Here is a 23,035-nt window from a genome sequence, read left to right on the forward strand (position 1 = left end):
AGTCGGCCTTGATCCTCTTCCAGGCCCAGCCACCTGCCTGCCTCATCCAGGTTGAAAAGGCAAGAGTTCTATCCAGATTAATTTCTGGCACTCAGTCAAAGAGGGCTTTGTGACCTCTTAAGAGGGGATCAAAGGGATTCAGTGGAGAACTGTGAAAGGAGGGGCTTTCCCCAGAGGCAGGGGGCCCAGCCCACTCCAAGACTGCAGGAGGGGCCCTCAGTGGGAGGTGCAGCTGGTGACCAAGCAAAGGCCCTCAAGGCCCCTACAGAGATGAGTCCAGCCCAGCAGCCTCTTTGTGCACATGTTCAATCCAAATGGGAAACCTTTTGGAGCCAGGCTGCCAGTCCCCTGCGAGGGCCACAGTCTCCAGTGTCTCCCAGCCACAGCCCAGGCCCCACAGTGGGTCATCAGGGACCCCATAACTAGTAACCAGGGCTGCTTCAGGGATTGAAACTAACAAGTGGCAGAGGACCGGGAGCCTTGGGAAAGAGAGCTCATGTCTCGCAGGCTTTCATTACAGTAGAGGGAGAGAAAAACAATTACTAGGCACCTACTAGGGTCGGGAGCTCTGCTGGGGACTTCTCAAAATTTGGTTAGGCCTGTCTTGAAGGAGGAGCTGAGGAAGCAGAGAGGCATGTCCAGGATCACACAGCTAGAGACAGGCAGGGCTGGGAATTGAACCCAGGGGACCGGAGGAGGATGGGCCTTTCGGCCTCTTCCATTGGAGCCCACAGAGCCGCCACTTTGCCCAGCTGGAGCTATCTTTGGAAGAGACACAGGACGTTTTCGAAATAAACTTCTCATTGAAGGATAAAATACATCTAGAAAAGGGTGCAAATCAAAAAGAGTTAACATTCACCTGGGCCCGTCCTCCCCACCATGGGCAGCCACTGCTATCCTGACTTCTAGCAGCATAGGTGAGCTTTGCATATACTTGAACTTTATCTAAATGGACTCAGACACTCTGAACTCTTTTGGGACTGGCTTCTTATGATTTATCTGTGTTGTGTGTAGCAGCAGTTTGTCCATTCACTTTGCTGGGTGGTGTTCTGTTGTATGGTTAGACTCTATTAACTTGTTCATTCTATGGATAGGTCTTTCCAGTTTGGGGCTGTTACAAATAGACCATTGTAAACACTCTAGTGTACGTCTTTTGGTGAACGTGTGTCCACAGTCCTGTTGAGTATATGCTTGGGAGCTGAATTGTCATTCGTTGATGCTGCCCTGCAGTTTTGCAAAGTGGTTGCACCAGTGTATACTTGCACCAGCAGTGTGCAAGAGCCCTAAGACACAGGGCATTTAAAAACTGGCACTTAAGAAGCTTTTTAAAATACCGAAAAGGACAAAGAGAACTAAGAAAATTCCCACTATCCCTAAATCTCTCTTAACTTCTTTTAAATTTTAAAAAAATCAAACTATTATCTACATGTGACAAAATGTGCATGCCCTAACTGTTGAGTGTGAGGGAGTTCTGACTGCTGTACTCACCTGAGTAACCACCACCTGTATCTCCATCACCCAGAAAATCTCCTCGCGCCCCTTTCCAGCCAGCTTCTTGTCCTGATATCCCCGAGAACATTTAGCAAAAATAAAATGCACGTACATAGGTGGTAGTCCTAAAAAGTATAGAAAGGTATAAAATGAAAAGTTGGCGTCCACTCCTTCAAGTCCATTTTCCCCTAGGCAGTCACTGTTAGCAGCTGCACGGGGCTTCTCAGAAAGTGCTTATGAATATTCCTTTGTAAACACCACACAGATTTTATCATCCACGCTATTCACTTCATGCTCCTTAATATATGTCGCAGCAATGTCTCTGCAGTAGCACACAAATCCACACCATTTTCTTTTCTAGTTTCATAGTCTTCCCTTCAGGCAGAGTTTAAGGTGGATGGAACTTTAGATCCTTTAGGAAAATGCTGTCATCCACATAGGGAGACTGAGTTTCTGATGGCAAGGAGAGATTTATTGAGCATCTACTATCCACAGGCCAGAGGCAGTACAAGGCGTTTTGCTGCCCAGGCCTCGCTGCCCCCCAACCCGAAAGCCTGTAAGCACACTCCAGGGACCAGGGTGGAGTGAGCTGCCCCTGGCTACAGAGCTGGGAGGTGGAGATCCTAGGTTTGCACCATGTGCCTGGGTCACCGAGCCTTCCCTTGCATTCTCCTGTCCCTGGCCAGGGCTTCCTCAGCTCTACATAAGGGCCAGCCTTGGGCTTTAGGATATTCAAGACACCCCCACCCCTACCTTCTGGGTAAAGGTCTTTCCTGAGCCTCAGAAATGACGCATTACAGTGGCTTCCCAAACTGCCAAGGAAGAAGTGGCGTTTGTGGGTTGTCATCGTTTCTTTGGGCAAGGAAGCGGGGACCCGAGCGTTTGTGTGTCATCCAGCGCAGGCTTTGATGAGGCTGATGAGTCATCGAGCCATACAAGGAAGTTTTTCATGTAAACGGTTTGTGGGTGAACTTGTTTTTTGCCCTTTAAGGCAGAATTTTGTTTTTCTTTTTCTCGCCCTTTAAAGACAAGTTTTTAAAACGTAAAGGAGAGGCAGCGTCTTGATGAGCAAGATCTTTTGTTCTGCAGGCGTCTGAAGTGGGTCTCTTTCACAGCCAGTGGTGGGCAGTGGAGGCCCCTGAGCTGGGCTGCTGATCTGCACTTGGGGCACACCGTGGCCAGGTGTCCAGCCTGGAAGAGGGAAGTGGCCTGCCGTTCTTTTGTTGGCCTCTAGGGCTCCCACCTGCTGGCCTGTTGGCTCGGAGATGAGGCCAAACAGAGACTTTAAAAAGAGCAGTGCTTGTCCCCACAGAGGAATTAGGCCCTTGCTTCACCGAGGGATGATCAGAAAATACCCAGCGGGACAGCCGGCTAACTCTGGAAGGGAAGGTGTTTGGGAGAGAGGATAATTGACCGGGAGATGATGCCAGAACGACTAGGGCCCTGGGGGCTGTTGCCCACATTCTGCTCCCTGGAGCACCCTGGTGCACTCTCAGAACCAACAGACTATTTTGCAGAAAGCCTTGAGAGGGACAGAGACCCCCTTTCAGAGAAACTGAGGCCACTCCTAATGGAGCTTGCTGGCACGTGGTGGCAGAAGGCCAGGGTGGTTTGTTTCCAGCGGGGGCTGGCACATCCTTGGACCATTCCCTTTGGAAAACTGGGCTGAACCTGACCTCTGTCCATGAGTACAAGGACCTTAGAAAGCACACCCCAGAGGTCAGGGGGCAGCCTGACACCGGCTGGGGGCAGGAACAGACGCAGGCAGACCATTCGTCATGTCTATTGACTTTTGAGACTTTTGTTAAAGTCTGCAACCAGTCTTCCATCCAAGAGGGTCCTTATCATCCCAGGCCTCCTGGCCACTGCAGACCCAGGGATTTTGAACCAGTAGCTCAGTGGTTTTCAGAGTGAAGTCCCAAGACCAGCAGTATCTGCATCACCTGGGAACTCTCTAGAAATGCCAGTCTTCAGTTTCACAAACTCTGAGGTGGCAGGATGAGAGCGGCAAACTATTTTAACACACCCTCCGGGTGACTGTGATGCACTCCAGCGTTTGCAAATCACTGCAGTAGGGTGAAGAAAGGGGAAGGAAGAATAAACATCTGTTGAGTGCCTACTGTTTTCCATCTACTTTATCTTCATTATTTTCTTTAGGCTGCACAGTGTCCCTGGCTTTTATATCTCCATTGTATGAGATATAAAACATGAGAGTCTGACTCTCAGATTAACCTTCTCATGCATCCAAGCCGGAATTCAAACCTGGAGTCTGCAGCCTCCTTCTGTAACCATTTCACCTTCCTACTGGGTTTCTCACAGCCTGAGATCAAGCATGGATGACTAAACGTGTCCATAGCTTTCGGGTTACTCTGCCAGAATCCCCTCCGTTTGTGCAGGTCACTTAGAATTCACTGTGGTGAACACCACTGAACTCACTCCTAGGATGCTGGGCTTCTCTGGGTGAGTAGAGTCCTCTGCGTGAGTGTCTGAGGAGCCGCCTCCCAAGGGAAGGCAGGAGTGCGCCTTCTCCTATATTCAAGCATGACAGCATTACCTGGCTTGAAACTCACATTAGAGACTTACTGAACATTAATTTATTAAAGAACAGGATCCTTCCCCAGGATCCTCATAAATTAAGGCCCTTTGTAGTAGGCGCCGGTGACTCCCACCCAGAGGATGCAGCCGGGAAGGATGGAGGCTTCCAAACAAAGCCATGAACAGATCAGATGTCCTTTGAAGTGCTGCAAGCACTAGATAAAGTTCTTAGTAAAATAAACAACAGAGGCCCTTGTTGAGATGCTACCGTCTTGAGGCCTGGCAAGGGAAATCCTTATTTGGGATAGAGAGAGTTCCCTTTATCAGGCCCAAAGGAAACAGAGCCTGTGGTGTCCCTCACTGTATTTCAAAAGGGCTAGGAAACTCGCCTGGGGCTGCCCGCCTCCCACACCACAGAGGAAGAGCAGGCTCTGGTACAGTATTTGCATTTTTTATTTATTTGGTGGGTTGCAATTAATCAGGGTTGTTTCCTGAAATGCCCTCAAAACGCCACCTTATATTAATGATTAATAAGAGGCGTTCCCCACCCCCACCCTGTCGTCTTTAATGTTGGGTGCGAATTGCTCTTTCACTCTGGGTGGTCTTGGTCAAGAGGGGAGGGCCAATTACTGAGGTTCAGATGGCCAAGCTGGTGGCCCTGTCAGAAAGACCCTCAGGAGGGCTGGCACACAGGGCAGAGTCAGGGGGAAGGATTTGGCTGGCTTCATTTAAATTTTTTAAAGGTATATCCTACCTCTGCTTAATGACCCTTGAAGTGGCTTAGAAAAGCACACAGACTGGAAAAATCGATACGAAGTGATCTGGACTAACACCCACCAGGTATTAGGAGGGAAAAGCCAGATGCAGACATAAGTATTACCCAATGCCATTTGTGTAAAATGAAATGAGGACCCCACAAAACCTGTCTCTATTGTGTTGGTGCAAAAGTAATTGCAGTTTTTGCCGTTGAAAGTCTGCTGCCAGACAAATATGTATTTGTATTTGATTATACGTGACCACGAAGAGATGAAATGATAGACGTCAAGGGTCTGCAAACGATCTGGCCCAGCACCTGTTTTTATAAATAAGGAGTTTTCAGGGTGGCGGGGACAGCTCTGCCCATTTAGGGGAGGGGGACACAGCTGTGCCCATTCCTGCTATGGCATTAGGCTGGCGGCAACAGAGGTGGCATGACCCGCAGAGCCTAGACTATTATTATTTGGCTCTTAAGAAAATGGTTTGTGGACCCCGATATATAACATGGTCTCAAATTTTCGGGGCTTACATGGTGAGCATGGAGTTAGCACGGATTCAGGGGGTGGCGGGAGGGAGGGCAGAGGTAAGGTTAAAAATAAGAAAGCCAGCATGTATGATGCAGCTGAAACTTATGTGCAGTTTTACATTGGGCTGGGGGTGTGTGTGTGTGTGTGAGAGTGTGTGTGTAACTGGGTTGTGGGTGTGTGTGCGCACACACGCGTGCACCATGATACAGGTGTGCAGGCCATGAGCTCTCCATGCTGGAGTTCTTGTCCTCTGTATGATTCTGAATTTTTCAAAGAACATGCACTTGAAAAATTGGATTATCCATCTACTAGACCACTGAAAAGTCAAAAGTAGTAAGATCTCAGATGCCTTCCAGTTCTCTTTAAGAATATGGGAATCTGGCCCGGCATGGTGGCTCGTGCCTGTAATCCCAGCACTTTGGGAGGCTGAGGCGGGTAGCTCACCTGAGGTCAGGAGTTCAAGACCAGCCTTGTCAACGTGGTGAATCCCCATGTCTACTAATAATACAAATTAGCTGGGCGTGGTGGCAGGCGCCTGTAATCCCAGCTACTAGGGAGGCTAAGGCATGAGAATCGCTTGAACCCAGGGGGCAGAGGTTGCAGTGAGCCAAGATTGCACCACTGCATTCCAGCCTGGGTGACAGAGTGACACTTTGTCTCAAAAAAAAAAAAAAAAAAATAGTATGGGATTCTCACTATTTTAAGAATTCGGGGGAAAGATACAATACCACCATCATGATCCCAATTTCTGAAATCTTTGGAGAGTTTTTTCCTTTATTTCTCTTTAATTAAATGCACAATGCATGAACGGCTTCCTGCAATAATTTGAAACATTGCAGATAAAGCTGAGCCCTACCCGTCGGTCCTCCCCTGAGCCACTTCCGTCTCCAAAGAAGACAGCTGTCACCAGCCGGACTTGGTCCCCACCCCCCGCCCCCTGAAGCCCCGTGAATTAGATCATATGTATGTGCATGTCAGCATAGATTTATGCGTGTATTTGCTTCTGTACTTAACAGCGTGTTGTGCAGATGGAATCCATGGCAGATCTTGTAACCCTCCTTCCTTCTTTTTAACTGCTGTTTGCTGTTGCACTGTGGGGGCCACAGTGTAAGCACTTCTCTGTTGATTGACATTTAGGGGGTTTCTGGTCACCTTTTTTATTTTTTTTGAGACAGAGTTTCGCTCTTGTTGCCCATGCTGGATTTCAGTGGCACAATCTTGGCTCACTGCAACCTCTGCCTCCTGGGTTCAAGCAATTCTCCTGCCTCAGCCTCCCAAGTAGCTGGGATTACAGGTGCATGCCAGCATGCCCAGTGAATTTTTTTGTATTTTTAGTAGAGACAGGGTTTCATCATGTTGGCCAGGCTAGTCTTGAACTGCTGACCTCAGGTGAGCCACAGTGCCCAGCTAGTCACCTTTATTTTTTCTAAGACATTAACTGTCTTTAGTCAGTGTCCTACTGAACTCAGTAAGTGTCATTTATCAAGCCTGAAATGTGACATTTAATTCTCCCAATAGCTCCAGGATGCAAATGCTACTATTATCCCCATTTTAGAGATGAGGAAACTAAGGTTCAGAGAGGTGATGTAGTTTGCCTAAGGCTGCACAGCTCATAAGGAGCAGAAAAGAAATTCAAGTGTAGATCTGCCCGACTCTCCGTTTGTGATGATGCACACATCTGCGAGCAAAAACACGACTTGCTTGAGCCTGTGAGCTCCCAGGAGTGTGCAGGCCGGTGGGGGAGGCAGCTGGCCCATAGGTCGTAGAGTGAGCAAAGAGGGATGAGGGTAGTAAGTGTTGGCATGCTGAGCATGGGACTGGGACCTGCCTGCCTCCCTGGGGCAACAGAAATTCATTTCTCATGGTTCTGGAGGCCCGGAAGTCCACCATCAGGGTAGATTGGTGAGGGCTCGCTCCCTGCGTCACAGAGGGTGCCTTCTCGCTGTGTCTCACATGGGAAGGGGTGAGGGAGCTCCCCCAGGCCTCTTTTCTAAGGGCACGGATCCCATTGGTGAGGGCTGCACCCTCATGACCTAATCACCTCCACGAGGCCCCACCTCCTAACACCCCCACACTGGGGATTAGGTTTCAACAATGAATTTTTTGAAGATTTAAACATTCAGACCTTAGCACTTGGCTTGTGCCCCCCTCACTCTGGTGTCTGCCTCCATGGTCACATGGCCTGCGCCTCCTCTGTCTCTCGTTTGTATCCTTCCTGGGGATACTCGTCACTGGATTCAGGACCCACCAGATAATCCAGCGTGATCTCCCCATCTCAAGATCCCAATCATGGGATGTTGCATTAACAGATGGCAGGGGTTTGATGTGGACATACCTTCTTTGGGGCCACCAGTCACCTCATGACCCAGGCAGGAGTTTCCCCTCTCTTAGTGAACCTGTCTCCGGGCACAGCCCTCCCCCAAGAGCATCTTGACACAGGAACGAGTAGAAGAAAATCCCACAGCTGTTGGCCCACCCCCACCCGCACGGGACTCTCCGAGGGGACGGTGCCTGGGATTTGATTAAGGAACTCTGAGAAACTGGCCGTATCGTTATCAAGGCCAGAGCATAACACGCCCGAGGCGACGCTCCTTATTGTCCCTTCTGTCACCTCTCATCCCTCCCCTTGTCCTTCTCCTCTCCGTCTCCCTTCTCCTTGGAGAAGACCCCTGCGGCTTCTGCCTGCACCCGAGAATGTTTTCCCCTCTTTCCCTCTTTCTATAGCCTGTTCAAAATCTTAACTTAAAAACTGCTGAACTGGGTGTTCCTGCCCCAGTTCAGCCTCCTGTGGGAATGAGGGAGGTGCCTCCTGTCCGCACAGCGTCTGGTCAGCCTCAGAGCAGGGAACCTAGGAGGATAGGAGGAGTGGGCAGGCTGTGTTGAGTTTTAGAATTCTGAAAGAGGGGCGCCTGTTCTAGTCCATGAGGAAATGCACTTCTCCAGGCCCACCCCACACCCGGCCCACCCTTGCAGGCTGTTTTTCCACTGCACTCAGTTTTCCTGGAGAAACAGCCCCCGCCGGGGTTAGGGCCGCGTGAAGACCAGAGAGCCTTTCCAGAATGCCGAGGGCTAGTCCAGGATTGTTCTTGTGTGTGTGGCTCAGTCCCTTCAAGGACCGGGGCTCAGGACCAGGGGGTGACCCTGAGCCAGAGTCCTGGTTCCTATAGGGCCGGCTGTGACCTGGAGTGGGTTACCTTTTCCTCTGTGTGTTGTGGTCTTCAAGTCTGTAGAATGGGGGTCTCACCTGTTAACCCCGGCTGCGCCACATTCAGATCACCTGGAAATCTTAAATATTCTCTTATTTAGTGCGGTGAAATATGCATGAGGCATCATTTGAACCGTGTTTAGGTGGCAGTTCAGTGGTTCATTCACATTGCCGTGCTGCCGTCACCACCATCCGTCTCCAGAACTTTCTCCTCTTCCCAAATGGAAACTCTGTCCCCATTACCCCCTCCCCCAGCCCCTGACATCCACCATTCTGCTTTCTGTCTCTAAGAATTTGTCTACTCTAGGGACCTCATATGCATGGAATCACACAAGATTTGGCCTTTTGTGGCTGCCTTATCTCAGCCTAAGGTCCCCAAGGTTCATTCATAATGTGGCCTGCGTCAGGATTTCCTTCCTTTTTAAGGCAGAATAATGCTGCAGTGAATGGGTAGACCACACCTTATGTTTCTCTTATCCGTTGGTGGACCTGGGTTGCTTCTGCCTTTTGGCTGTTACGAATGACGCTGCTGTGAACATGGGTGTGCAAATGCACTTTTAAATATACCGGCGCTCAAAAAAGTCCTGATGCGTAGGTTCTGCCCGCCCCCAACACCAGTCTGATGGGATTGGCCTGGGGTTGGACTCCGTTATTGGAATTCTAAGCCCCTCGGGTGGTTTTAATGTGCAGCCAGGGTCAAGAACCCTGCCTGATAGAGTCATTTGGGGCACACATCAGCACGGGGCCCAGTACATAGGAAGCCCTGGGCTGTTGGCTGGCATGATGGTGGCTGCTGTTGTCGGCTGATGTGCAGCTTTGTGTGAGAGGACAGCTTGAGGCCGGAATCCTCCCCTATGGCTCCTCTTTGCCAGGGACCCTGTGCAAGCCCCATGCTGACGTCCCTGCCCGAATTCTCCTGGAAGTTCCTCCCATAGCCTCCTGGGTCCCCAGGTGGCTCCCTCTGACCTCACTGATGATGCAGGTGCCCAGGTGTGCCGTTTCTGACGCAGGGCAGGGCCAGGGCTTATGCAATCGGGTAATGGGCTGGAGGCAGGCCTTAGGGTGAAAGTCAGCATTTCTGTCCCCTGATGCAGCAAGAACAGGATAGGACATCAGCCCCCTCCCCCCACCCCGCAATTCCCCAGGGAAAGAAAACCCAACCAATTCCAAACCCAGCTCCCACCTTCTCAACCACAGCTGCAGAGGGCCCTGCTGCCCTCTGTGAAATGACGGGGCTGTACGGCTCAGCTCAAGTCACCACGGTAAGAAGACAGAGTGACTGGGACCAGGCATCCTGGTGTCAGTCCTTGCTTGCTCCTTACAGCTGTCTGGGCTTCCAACAGCTACTATGACAAATTTCCGTAAACTGTGTTGCTTAAAACAACAGAAATTTGTTCTCACACAATTCTGGGGCCAGGTGTCCAAAATCAAGGTGTCAGCAGGGCCACATTGCTTCTGAGACTCTAGGGGAGGGTCTTTTCTTTGCCTCGCCCAGCTTCTCATGGTGTCCGGCAATCCTTGATGCGCCTTGGTATCCAGGCTCTGCCTCCATGCATGGAGGTCTCTCTGGAGCGTGTGTGTGTCTGTGTGTATGTGTGTGTGTGTCTGTCTGTGTGTGTCTGTGTCTCTCCACATGGCCTTTTTATAACGCCAGTCATTGGATTTAGGGCCAACTCTAATCCAGTATGACCTCATCTTAATTTGATTATATCTGCGAAGACCCCATTTCCAAAGAAGGTCGTAGTCATAGATACTGGGCTTAGGACTTGGACATATGTTTTGGGCAGACACAGTCCAACCCACAACACCAGCTGTGTGACCTGGGCAAGGTGTGAGCCCCTCCTCTCCTCTGCAGCACGTCCACCATGAAATGAGGCTTGTAGGTGAGAACCTTGCTTCTTAGAGGGCTCAGGAACATCTGTGTCACCTGGAAGCTGCTTAATGCAGATTCCCAGGCCTTGCCCACCTCTGCTGAACTGGAATCTGCATGGTAACCAGACCCCCAGGCAATTCCTGTGCACACGAATGAGAGTTGCAGGGTAGGTGAAAGGATTTGGTGCAGGGCCTGGCCTAAAGCAGCACCTAACGCATGTTAGCCGTCAGTGCCAATTTTCATTCTCCCCACTGCCTGTTCTACCTGCAACAAATACCAAGAGCACCTTCCCTGGGTGGCTGCAGTCACTATCCAACACATCGGAGGAACAGATGAGATGTCATCCCTGCCCCCAAGCAGCTCCTAGCTCAGCGAGGAAAACAGCTACATACAATTTTTTTTTTTTAATGTGCTCAAACAGCATCTGCGTGATGATTGGATTTTGCCCACCGTGCAGCTGGCCTGAAGAGCCAGGTAGGATGTGGTACTCAGCTGGGAGCCTGACACCAAGGCCAGCTCATCTCCTTGCCAGCCAGGCACGTGGTTACCTAGGCAACCAGCCCATGCCGCAGAGACAGTGGAGCAGGACGCCCGCCTGAGTTCCCGCTGTTTCCCTGGAAGCGGCATTGACCACAGGAGGCCACCACCAGTGGGCACTTAGGCGTTTTCCCCTCTTGCAAACAAATTGCCCATCTCCCCAGGAGCTGGCTTTTCAGGCAGGTGTCCACTGGGCACCCAGCTGCACCAGCCTGCAACTGCCATTGGGAAGCCGAGGAGGCGAGGCTCAACTCTCCAATTTAAAGGCAGCAGAAGCATTGATCAAGGCATAGAGGTGCTCAGGTTTGCCTCTCAGAGTGGCATGATGGTCACGTGCTCAGGATCCAGAGCTAGACCTGGATCCCAATTCTGCCTGGTTCTTAGTAACTGCATGACTTACCTCTCTCAGCTTCCATGTTCTCATCTGTAAAATGGGACTTACATTATACCACTCACCTCATTTCGTGGCTGGGATGATTTAAAATGTATTTATACAAAGTGCTTAGCACAGGACCTGGCCTATGGAGTGCCCTCCAGAAGCGATGGCTTTTCCGCTGTCTTGTCACTCATCATTCATCAAAACCCAGTATGCATGGTTGCTGTTCTTGGAAAATGTCAGCACTTGATATGTAGTAGCCATTATGACTGTAATGAGTAGTTTCGTTAGAATGTTCTGTGCCCTGCCTCACCCTTCAGCCAGACTGGGAGTGTGCAGGGGCTGGTTTGTCTCATCTCTGTATCATTTCCCCCACTCCCTGCCCCTCCATAGAGACAGTGCCCCACTCAGAGTAGGCGTCCCTCCACCCACCTTGAAAACATGAGTCCCGAAGGGTAAGCATTGATTAATTTCATCAGTGAATTAGTTGGACCAGCAGGTAACAGAGTTCAGTAATTGTGTGGGGTAAATTGGGATCCCCTAAAAGACCCTTTACACCCTGTGCTGTCCTGTGGCAAAATTTAAACTGATTCAGTGCAGTTGAGGCACGGGAACAGGGCAAAAAGCAACAATATATGTGCATAGCAGCACTATTTGTGATAGCCTACGGTAGAGACAACCCAAGAGTTCGTCAGCGGATTAACAAATTGCCGTGTATCCGCCGGGCGCGGTGGCTCTCCTGAGGTCAGGAGTTCTAGACCAGCCTGGTCAACGTGGCGAAACCCCGTCTCTACTAAAAATACTAAAATTAGCCAGGCTTGGTGGCGGGCGCCTGTAGTCCCAGCTACTCAGGAGGCAGAGGCAGGAGAATCGCTTGAACCTGGGAGGTGGAGTTTGCGATGAGTTGAGATCGCACCACTGCACCCAGCCTGGGTGACAGAGTGAGACTCCGTCTCGCAAAAAAAAGAAAGAAACAAATTGCAGTGTATCCATGCAGTGGACTGTTAGTCATGGAAAGGGGTGAAGCACAGCTGCCACAGCCGGATGAACCTTGAGGACGGTATGCTAAGTGGACAAAAGGCCACATTGTGTATGATTTATATGCAGTGGAAGACACATTTTAACCCACAACAGTTTTGGCAGACACAGTTCCACCCACAACACCAGCTATGTGACCTGCGCAAGGTATGAACCTCTCCTCTCCTCTGTTAACACGTCCACCTCGTAGAGGAGAGGAAGTGAGGCGTGTGGGTGAGAACCTTGCTGCTTAGAGGGCTCAAGGACATCTGTCTCACCTGGAAGCTGCTTACTGCAGATTCCCAGGCCTCATTGTGGTCACAAAAGAACACATAGTCTATGATTCCATTTATATGCAATGTTCAGAATAGGGGAATCCAGGAACAGAAAGCGGATTGGTGGTTGCCCAGGGGCTGGGGGAGAGTATAATCGGAAGTAACAGCTTAAAAGGGTTTCCTTGGAAGTGATGGAAAAATTTTGGAAATAGTGGTGGTGGTTACACCACACTGTGCTAAATGCCACTGAATTGTTCACTGTAAAAGGGTTAATGGTGGCCGGGCGCAGTGGCTCACACCTGTAATCCCAGCACTTTAGGAGGCCAAGGCAGGCAGATCATCTGAGGTCAGGAGTTCGAGACCAGCCTGGCCAACATGGTGTGAAACCCCATCTCTACTAAAAATACAAAAATTAGCCGGGTGTGGTGGTGGGCGCCTATAATCCCAGCTACTAGGGAGGCTGAGGCAGGAGAATCACTTGAACCCAGGAGGCAGAGGTTGCAGTGAGCCAAGGTCATGCCACTGCCTGGGTGACAGAGCGAGACTCTGTCTCAATAAATAAATAAATAAATAAATAAATAAGGTTAATGGTGAATTTTATGGTGTGTGAATTTTACCTCAATGAAGTAAATCTATATGTATGTGTGTATAGTGATGGCAGCCCCCTGGTGCCTCAGAGAGCCTGGTTTCTCAGGCCAGAGTGATGGGCTGTGACTGGTAAAGCCCCTGTGTGATTCCCAGAGGCACTAGGGTTGTCCCTACCAAGCCTGGGGCAAGAAAGGAATCCCAGTCAGAGAGAAAAAAAATAGTGTTCAGTCTAATCCCAGAAGCACCGTTGACCCTAAAGCCCTGACCTATAACGAAAACGAACAAAACATGCATTTACAATATTTCTTTAAAAATGAGATTTTGGGGATGTCACTTTCTAGTTAAGTTGAGTGTCTTCTCGTTATTTTATACTCCACAATTAGATCACAGATGCCCTCCGGTCATGGTGGTGCTGGTGCCCATGTGTTTCACTGGAAATGTGCACAGATAATTGGGACAGTATTGCCTCCTTCCCTGGGAAATTGTAGCCAAAGCACCGAGGCTGATTTTGTGACATGGATTGTGTGGGCTAGCAGGCATGGGGAATAAGGCCAGGGGGCTGTGTTTGACCCAGGGTGTCTCTGTGGGGAGTGCCACCAGCAGGGAGCTGAGAGGTTATGAGCAGGTTTTAGGTTGATGGTGAAGACTTGGCGGCCAAAAGGGCAGTTTGGGGGTAACACCCATGGGACAGTTATGAGGCCTGCATTATATCTGAAGGTAACGTGACAGTCTCTGATGCTCACAGGATTGAAGGGAAGCTATTCTGGAGGACTCAAGAAGGCCAAAAATGCTGCCTCCCAAGTGTCCAGTCCTCCCGGAAGCCATGGCTTGCTGGAGATAGCAAATTATTTCCTACACACTTAGCATCTGCAGCCGTAGTGAGTCTTGAATCAGGGAAGCCAGAGAAGATAACCAGCCAGTCATTCTCCCTGGGTGTGCAAGGCACAACTGGGGATATTGCACCTTAGTAGACCTTTTAAGAAAATTCCAAGGCGGGGTCCCAGTGAGATGGGGGCTTGGAGAGGGGGGTCTTCCATGGGAGGAGGTAGGCAAGGGCCCTTTCCTCGCAGTGCCACACACATACTAGACCTCAGCATCGATGGGTAGAGGCAAACACGCATGCTCCTGGGCCCGCGGGGGCGTGGTGAAAGGGACACCAAGACTTTCGGATAGCACTGCTCGACAGAGCATTCCGCAATGATGAAAACGTTCTCTATCTGCGCCAATCCGGTCACCACTAGACACAGCTGGCTACCGAGTAACTGTAATTTTACGATGTGATCAAGATGCTGGATTTGTAGTTGTATTTCATTTTAACGAAGTTCAGTGTGAGTAGCCACCTGGGGCTGGTAGCTTCTGGACTAGGCAGCTCCGCTCTAGGACCTGCACTGGAAAAAGTTTTCAAAGCTGGGCTGGGGCTTCTCTGGCTCATGTTTCCCTGTGGGGTCCTCCTCCACTCTGCAGTTCCATGGGCGCGCCCATGCAGCGTCCTGTCTTCACGACAGGTGGTGGGGAGCATGCGTGCTTGTGTGTGTACGCGCGCGAGCCCCAGAGGCTGCGGCAAGCAGCAGAGCAGCAGCCCCTGCCTGGTGCGACGTGCTTCCAGTGCATTCTGAGTCACTCCTCTCCTGGCAAGGGGCACATTCCTGCTGACGACTTGTCTCCCGTGGAGGAGCAACAGGCTCTGCTTTCCCTGGTCTGAGAACCCCGGCGTATGTGCTTGCCTCTGCCGGGAGAACAGTTGCCAGAGCGATGGCAAGTGTTGCCCAGGTAACGTCCCTTCCTTGACAAGCAGAGAGGGTGAGGACAGCGCTGGAGTGGCTGACTCTGCCAGACGGGAAGCAGGAGGCTCTGCCTGCTGTCTCTGCTTGCCGCTGGCTGGTGGGGCTTGGGCTCAGATGTGGGGAGCCCTCCTGAGTTCTGCCTCCCTGGACTACTCCTTTACAGAACTTGGTAGGTGAAAACAATCAGAGCTGCTGTTTAGCCAGGAGCTGAGCTAAGTGTTTTATATATTATCTCATGGAATAGTCACAGCAAGCCTTTGACAGTAGTTATTCTTATCCTGGATTTGCAGACAAGGAAACTGATGCAAGTAATAGACTGTAGGTTTCATGAGCACCGGGGCTTGTCTGCTTTGTTCACCACGGTTATCCTTAGTACTTAACATAGTGCTTGGCATGTCATGGTAGATCTTCATGGGATGATTGGATGGAAGGGTGAATAGATCGATGAGTGCGTGATGGAAGTATGCATGGTAGATGAGTGATGAATGGATGTTGAGGTAGGTGAAGGATGGATGGGTGGGCGGGTGGATAGTTGGGCAGGTGGATAGTTGGGCGGATGGATAGTTGGGTGGGTAGGTGAATGGTTGGATGGATAAGTAGATGGATGAATGAATGAGTGGATGGATTAATGGATGGGTGCGTGGGTGGGTGGATGGATGGATGGATGGATGGGTGGGTGGTTGGGCAGATGGATGGATGTGTGGGTGAATGGTAGGTGGGTGAGTAGATGATGGATGGGTGGATGGATGAAGTAGAGCTTAGATTTGATCTGGAGTCTGCTCGTGAAGCCTGTACGCTTCACCACTGAGCCATACTACCTTTGGTTTTGTCTGATAACTACCTCCCTAGGATAACATTTTTTAAAAACAGCGTTATTGAAATGGAATCCACATACCATAAAATTCACCCACTGTGAGTATACAATTCAGTGATCTTAGCAAATTTATAAAGTTGTACAGCCGTCACCACAATTCAGTTTTAGAACATTTCCACCATCTTGAAAGATGCCCTCATGCTTGTTTGCAGTCTCATTCCCATTCCATGCCCCAGGCAGTGAACGTTCCACTTTCTGTCTCTGTGAAATTGCCTTTCTAGACATTTCACATGAGAGAAATCATACACTATGTCTTTCGTATCTGGCTTCTTTCCCTTAGTGTAGTGGTTATGAGGTGCATCCGTCTTGCAGCATGTGGGTAATTCAATTCTTTTTATTGCCGAATACTGTTTGGTTGAATGGCTATACCACATCTTGTTTATCCATTCATCAGTTGATGAATTTAAGTTGTTTCTGTGAAGAATGCTGCTATGGACATTCTTGGGCATGTCTTTGGAGTTTGTTTCTCTTTCTCTTGGGTAGATTTCTAGGAACAGAATGGCTGGGTCATATGATACATTTATGTATAATGTTTTAAGAAACTTTCAAACAATTTTCCAAGGTGGCTGTACCAGTTTACCTTCCCACCAGCAACACACAAGATTCCCAGTTTCTCCTCACCTTTGTCAACACTTGGCGTTGTCTGTCATTTTCTATTATAGCCATCCTCGTAGGGTGAAGTCGTATTTCTTTATGGTTTTAGCTTGCATTTTCCTGAGGGCTAATGACATTGAGCATCTTTTTTGCATGCTTACTCCTAGGCTGGAATTTGACTTTTAAAGCCAGAGCTTGGCAAACTTTTTTCTATAAAGGGCCAGATAGCAAATATTTGGGGCTTTGTGGGCCAAGTTCGATTTCTGTTGCATATTCTGTGCTTATTTTCCATCACAACTCCTACAGTTTGTGAGACCATTCTTGGTTTCATCGAGCAAAAACAGGCAGGGGGCTGGGTTTCACCGCATGCTATAGTTCACCAACCCTGCTCTAAGTCAGCCCGTTTCTGTGAAAACACCAGGTCATGTGCCCAGCCACAGAACAGTTCCAAGGCCCCTGTGTACTCCCCACTTCAGAGGAATCCAGTGGCCTGTGGGGTCCATGCCAGACAAACCACCAGGCCACCCACCCCACCTGGGAAAGCACGCTCAGCGGGAAGACCATATTGCAAAGCTGAGGGCCAGCCTCCAGGGAGCCTGAAGCAGGGATTCCGGAGGTGTCCCTGTCCCAGCTCCACCATGATTCATCACCTGATGAGCGCATCAGAGTTCCTGGGATGTGGCATGCTAATTTATCACCTAGGGAGGAGGGACAGGGCCCTGTTGATCCTGGACAGGTATCCCTCATCCCTGTGGCCATCCTGACCTGGGGCTCAGAGCCTCTTCTAGGAACAGGGGCCTGCCTGCAGCCCACACCCACAGCGCTGTAGCCCACTCTCCCCCTGCACCCACAGCGCCGTAGCCCACCCTCCCCCTGCACCCACAGCGCCGTAGCCCACCCTCCCCCTGCACCCACAGCGCTGTAGCCCACCCTCCCCCTGCACCCACAGCGCCATAGCCCACCCTCCCCCTGCCGCTTCCACCACCTTCTAGTTACCTGGCCTCCACTCTCAGAGCCTCGTGGGCTTGTTTCTGGATCTTGTCCCTACGTCACCAAGCATTCTTGACACTTCTTCAGGATCTCTTGGCAAATCTGATATCCTCTTCACCCGACCCTGCTGGCCCTCACTGATGTGATGGCAAGCGCTTTGCAGTGGCCAGAGCCAGTTTTCACTCCTGAATTGTCCCTTTCTAGCTGCTTGACTCTGGGCAAGTCTCTTGACCTCTCGGGGCCATGATAGGCTTCTGTGCAGAGAACACCAACAATCCTCTGGCAGAAGCTGCAGCTGGCCACCCCCTCAGCATCACGTGAGGGCTGCCGGCTGTGCACCATGAACACTTGTGACCCTGCACAAGCGCATGCTTTTTTCTGACTGTGGGATCACTTTGGCCTGGGCACACGGGCAGTCAGAAGCCCTGAAGAGTTGGCCGGGAGCAGTGGCTCTCGCCTGTAATCCCAGCACTTTGGGAGGCTGAGGCAGGTGGATCACGTGAGATCAGGAGTTCAAGACCAGCCTGGCCAACATGGTGAACCCCATCTCTACTAAAAATACAAAAATTAGCTGGGCATGGTGGTGCACACCTGTAATCCCAGCTACTTGGGAGGCTGAGGCAGAAGAATGACTTGAACCTGGGAGGTGGAGATTACAGTAAGCTGAGATCTCACCACTACACTCCAGCCTGAGTGACAGAGCAAGACTCTGTCTCAGGAAAAAAAAAAAAAAAAAAAAGCCCTGAAGAGTTTAGGGAGCTAATGGACAAATGGCCGGCTCCCTCACTCTTTAGGAACGTCACCTCTGAGTGTGATCTGCACTGTCCCCTAGAGCCCCCAGCAGGAGTGAGCCCTCATTGCCCATATCATGTGCTTGACAGTGCCCTGTTTATTGACCGTCTTCTCTTCCCCGTCTCACTTCCCCACTCTCCCCACCAGTATTTCCTGCCGTTCCCTCTCAGATCAGTAAGCCATTTGCGCTCAGTCCCTTGTCTCGGGGTCCTCCCTATGACAAGCCCCCAACTCATGGGATACTGTGAGGGTTGAGTGGGATAAAGCTCATAAGAGCTAGCACTGTGCCTGGCACATGGTATGTCCTCATGACATGTTAGCCCTTGGTACAAGCCCTGGGACCTTCTGGCTCTGAATACAGCCTCTGCAGACTCTCCCATGGATGCCTGTGAAGCAAGGGCTTGGGCCCTCCCAGGAAAGCTGTTGTCCTCCCCGCTCGAAGGAGGGGAGCTGTGGATGAGCTGAGGCTGGGTGCACCGACCCCGAGGGCTCGTCTCTGAAACTGCATTGATGCCAGCGTTGCCCACTGGGCCCTGCTGTGCCTCAGACTGGTCACCCCTGCATCTTGAGTGGCATCTGTGTGTGGAGAACAGGAGATTGTACTCACGGCCACCCACCTCAGGGCTGGTTGTATTTTGCAAAGTTTAAATGAGACTTCGCTGGAATGATGTTCACCAAATATTAATGGTGGCTATTTCTGGGTTGTGGGATTTTTGAGGTCTTTTAAAACTTATCCTCTTCTTTGTGCTTTTCAGTACAGTTTAGATTTTTTTGCAATGAGCATGCATCATCTTTACCGAAAGAATGAAGTCATTAATCTTTCAAAAGTAAATAATGTGCAGCTGATCAGAAGAGTCCACTTAGAGCCCAGACTCCATGCAAATCTGCAATCTGCTGTGGGAAGACACGGGTGTGGATCGCTGTGGTTTGCTTTGGGGCCTGATATAGGGTGGATTTTGTGTGATCATTTCATGGTCTTTTAAAAATTAAACAGTTCTCTGGGTACAAACTAAAACCGCAGACTCTAAAGCTCAAAGGAGCATTCATCCTCTGGAGCGGGTAGGGTTCTTGCTTCAGACATGTTGTGTTTTGCACAGATTTCGTTGTGCTGTTCAGGCAGCGCATCCTGCTCACAGCACTAGGACAGGGCGGCTTCGGTTGACAGTAACTAGGAAGGAGGCTGGTTATGGTTCCAGAGACATCTCAGTGGACAGGGTGCGTCTTGTCATTAATGAAGTTCAGCCAGTAGTCACTGTCACCATCATCAACATCAACAGCATGTTTACTCTTCACTGTACACTCACCCCCGACAACTTGCCACGCATTTCTTCCTGTCCTCATAGGGTCTCCAGTGGCTGGCAAGTGAATGTTCCTGGTCTTTGCCCTCCCGCTGCCTGGGGAATGGTAGGCTGCCTTGGCCTCCTCTGCTCTGCTGGGCCTATGAGAAGAGCTGATCTCTTTCTAATTCTTGATGCGCAATGGGTGAATGGGCAAAGAACAGTAAGACCAGGTGCTGGAAGGAGGAGAGAAAGGTGGGCAGGTGGGTAGATGAAAGAACTAGAGAGAAGGAGAAAGAAGGAGCAGAGAGAGGAGAAGGGAGAGATGACGGAAAAGATTTGGGGTGATGGGCGGGGGGAATGAAAACCGTCTTTGGTGCGAGTTCATGGGGGCGACACCAGTGGCAATGAGTGTATCAGAGGCCCCAGAAAATCATGGGGTGCGGGAAAATAATGGAGAGGAGGAAGATGGGTTGCCGTATTGGCCTAGGTTTTACGTTTCATCTCCTTCAGTTTTTCAAGAGACAGATTCAGTCTCAGCGTTCCTTTTTGTTACTCTTGGCTGTTTTATCTGGACTTGGCTTTTGAATGCGGCTCCATAGAGTGGACCACATGGGTCCAGGATGGGTCAGGGTTACAGATTGAAAGAGGTGCCGGTATTTTCAAGCCTGACTTACAGAACAGGACCCTAAGGCTCAGAAGATGAGAGTTTTCTAGGAAGAACCAGATCTTTGCAACTCAGGTCCACCTCCCGTCCCACCAGTGTGCCTCACCGACAGCAGTAACCGTTCCACTTGGCATGGAATGTGTCCCCCAGATACTTCCTTGATAGCGGTGGGTCCCAAGACCACTTGATAATTCCTAGCTCAGAAACTAAGCAGTCAGGGAGGCTCTGGCAGCTTGTAGGTTTCTGTTTGAGCCTTAGCGGTCAGCAAGGGACCCTCCTCACCCCCCTTCTCTTTCTGACTTTGGCTCAGAGATTGTGACATGTCACCCCAGCTGGCTGCTGGCACGGTAACACTAAAATTAGGCTCTCCCTAAGGAGCAGAGCACTTAATGAAGGAGTTCATCCAGTTAGAAAGTCTCTCAAGCAGGCCGGGTGCAGTGGGGCAGGCAGCTGCAAAGGCGGGAGCCGGGGCGGGGGTGGAGGGAGTGCTTGGCCCAGACCTCCGCCTTCCGAGGGCCTCCGTTTCCATGATGTCAGAGAGGCGGAACTAACTCTGCCTCAAATCCAGGGAGGCAGCAGCCCCTGCCCCAGCCGCTCTCTGGCTTCGACACAGCACTCAAGCAAAGGTGAGAGCACTCTTGTCTTCCTGGCCAGGTGGATGCGGAGGGCAGCGCTGGATTTCTGGGGGGAGCATTCCAGGTTTAGTCCCTACCTTGCTGGAGTTTAATTCCTGGCCTTAATCCTGTCTGTCGTGTTCCCTAGCTGACTACCTGTCTTCAAGCAACCTCTTGGGATTGACATAGGCGGAAACAGTGCCTTCAACTCAGAGAAAGCCCCTTTGTGGACTGACCATTCCCACTCTTACTGCACTTGAATCCTTGGGGAATGAGTTTGGCTGAAGATATGATCTGAAAGAGAAGTGACTTCCCCATTTTCTTTTTTGAGTCATTGGAAACTGTGTGGAGACAATGTAGTATGGTGGTGAGGGTGCTGGCTTGAGAGTCAGAACCCATGTTTCTGTCTCAGCTCTGCCAACTCTAGAGCCCTGGGCAGATTTTCTCACCTCTTGTGTACCTCGGTTTCCTCATCCTTTTAGCAAAAACAAAAACAAAAAAACAGGAAAAAAGAAAAAGGTCATCTATCAAGGATTATCATCGGGGCGAAGTGAGCCTGTGTGGGAAATGAGTCTAGTGTCAGGAGGCCTGGCTGCAAACGCACCCTGTGACTTTGGATGAGACCTTTCCTCTCTCGGGGTGTCAGTTTCCTTATAAACGGGGACTGGGCCAAGTTGGCAGTTTCTCAGGGCCCTTTTCACCCTAACCCATCTGATTCTTTGATTGTCTTCCATCTTCTGCCTTCCTTACATGAGTAACATGTTGCTGTCTCTTTATCTGTTTCAACCAGAAAAAGATTTACAAATATAAGAAAGTGCTGAGTAACCCAAGCCGCTGGGAAGTTGTCTTGAAAGAGATCCGGACCCTGGTGGACATGGCCCTGACATCCCCCCTGCAGGATGACTCCATCAACCAGGCCCCGCTGGAAATTGTCTCGAAACTGCTCTCCGAGGTAAAACCCCTCCCCTGGACCCCTTTACATTGTTTGCCTTTCCCTCCACCGATCACCGGCTCCATGCCAAGCAGCACGCACAGGCAGAGCTCCATGTGGGCTGTGTTGTCGCCCTGCTGCCGAAGGAGGTGAGCAGTTGCCCACCCAGCCGTGTGTGGGAGTTGGAGAGGGAGGCTTGCCCCAGCTGCTTCCAGCTGCGCTGTCTGGGGATTGTAGGCACGGAAGAGGAGGTGTTGCCCCGTGCAGTGAGAGCCAGTAGTCCCAGCCCCATCTCTGTCTTCCCCTAGCAGTGGCCCACATGAGCTCCACGGGTCCAGGGGGATTCACCTTTCTGCCCTCGTCACCCCACAAAGCCTGTAGATGTGCTCTGTTTAATTTAAACACCATTTTAAAAATCAGGAGATTTCACAATACAGTGGGAATTTCCAGGTTCTCTTTAAAAACAATCAGAAAATCCAGCCACGGTTTGCAGCTGGTGCTACCTGATGCCACCCGTCGGCTGGGCCTCCTGTGCCATCTGCTTTGCTGGCCTCCTGGCATGTTGAATGTGTGCTTTGTGCCAGGCACCATCTGGGAATTCAAGCAAAGACAAGCCCCCTACCCCCCTGGAGCTTGTGTCCCGGCAGGGGAGACAGGCAGTGAACAATGAAACTCATCAGCGAGTCTGTCCCGCTGTTGGTTAGGCAGAAGGCGCTTCGGAAATGTGCTTCTTTCTGTTTTCCGTTTCAGGTGCTATTCTAGGCGCTTTACAAATATTAATACTGCTCTCGTTTATTTGCTCACCTGGCCCTCTGGGAACACTGGAGTTGATGACTCCTGATTTAAACTGTGCACGGCCACCAGAGTGATGCTTCTGTCCCCCTCCCCTGACAGTGATACCCCCGGTCCTGAGTCACCCCCGTCAAGCTCCCATGCAAGTGCCCGGCTACCTGGAGCCCTCCCCTGTCTCTGCAGGCCCAGGCTGGCCGCTGACCGTGGGACAGGGGCCTGCTACTGGCCCTCCGTGTCTGTGGAGTAGAGAAGGTCCCTCATTCTAGGAGGAGGCGAGGTGGGAGGTAGAAAGTAGGTGGCAGTGACAGTCTCAGGCAGAGGGACAGAGGTCAGAGGTGTTGTCCTCAGTTGGGAGACCAGCATCATTCCAAGAGGAGTAAAAACCCAGGCTGGGAAATGAATCTCAGAGTGGCTGGAATTCTGAGGCCGGGTGCTGGATGTCCAGCCCCAGGTACAGGCTTCTCATCTGGAGAAGGGGTCCCTGCTCACCTGTAGTAAGCCAGGCAGGTGCCAGGTGCCACCCAATCTGGAGTGCAGTGG

The 23,035-nt window shown here is 50.8% G+C and overlaps 1 protein-coding gene and 1 long non-coding RNA gene across 6 annotated transcripts in view; one reads left to right on the forward strand and one right to left on the reverse strand.

Moving 5' to 3' along the window:
* CMIP (c-Maf inducing protein) overlaps positions 1-23,035 on the forward strand; it is a 271,934-nt gene that overhangs the window by 190,212 nt on the left and 58,687 nt on the right. For 4 of the 5 annotated variants that reach the window (XM_024233595.2, XM_063717370.1, XM_063717372.1 and 1 more), the window contains exon 4: positions 21,563-21,724. In XM_024233595.2, coding sequence (XP_024089363.1) covers positions 21,563-21,724 — 162 coding nt within the window. Of the gene's footprint in view, positions 1-20,414; positions 20,785-21,562; positions 21,725-23,035 lie in introns of those variants that run through there. The other variant, XM_054534192.1, reaches the window with a different exon arrangement.
* On the reverse strand, positions 15,110-20,431 carry LOC129050851 (uncharacterized). The gene is made up of 3 exons (XR_008514707.2): positions 17,429-20,431; positions 16,460-16,559; positions 15,110-16,325 (listed from the first exon to the last, which is right to left on the reverse strand). It is a non-coding gene; the product is annotated as an uncharacterized LOC129050851 (long non-coding RNA).

Source organism: Pongo abelii, chromosome 18 (assembly GCF_028885655.2).
Source record: "Pongo abelii isolate AG06213 chromosome 18, NHGRI_mPonAbe1-v2.0_pri, whole genome shotgun sequence".
Lineage (NCBI taxonomy): Eukaryota > Metazoa > Chordata > Mammalia > Primates > Hominidae > Pongo > Pongo abelii.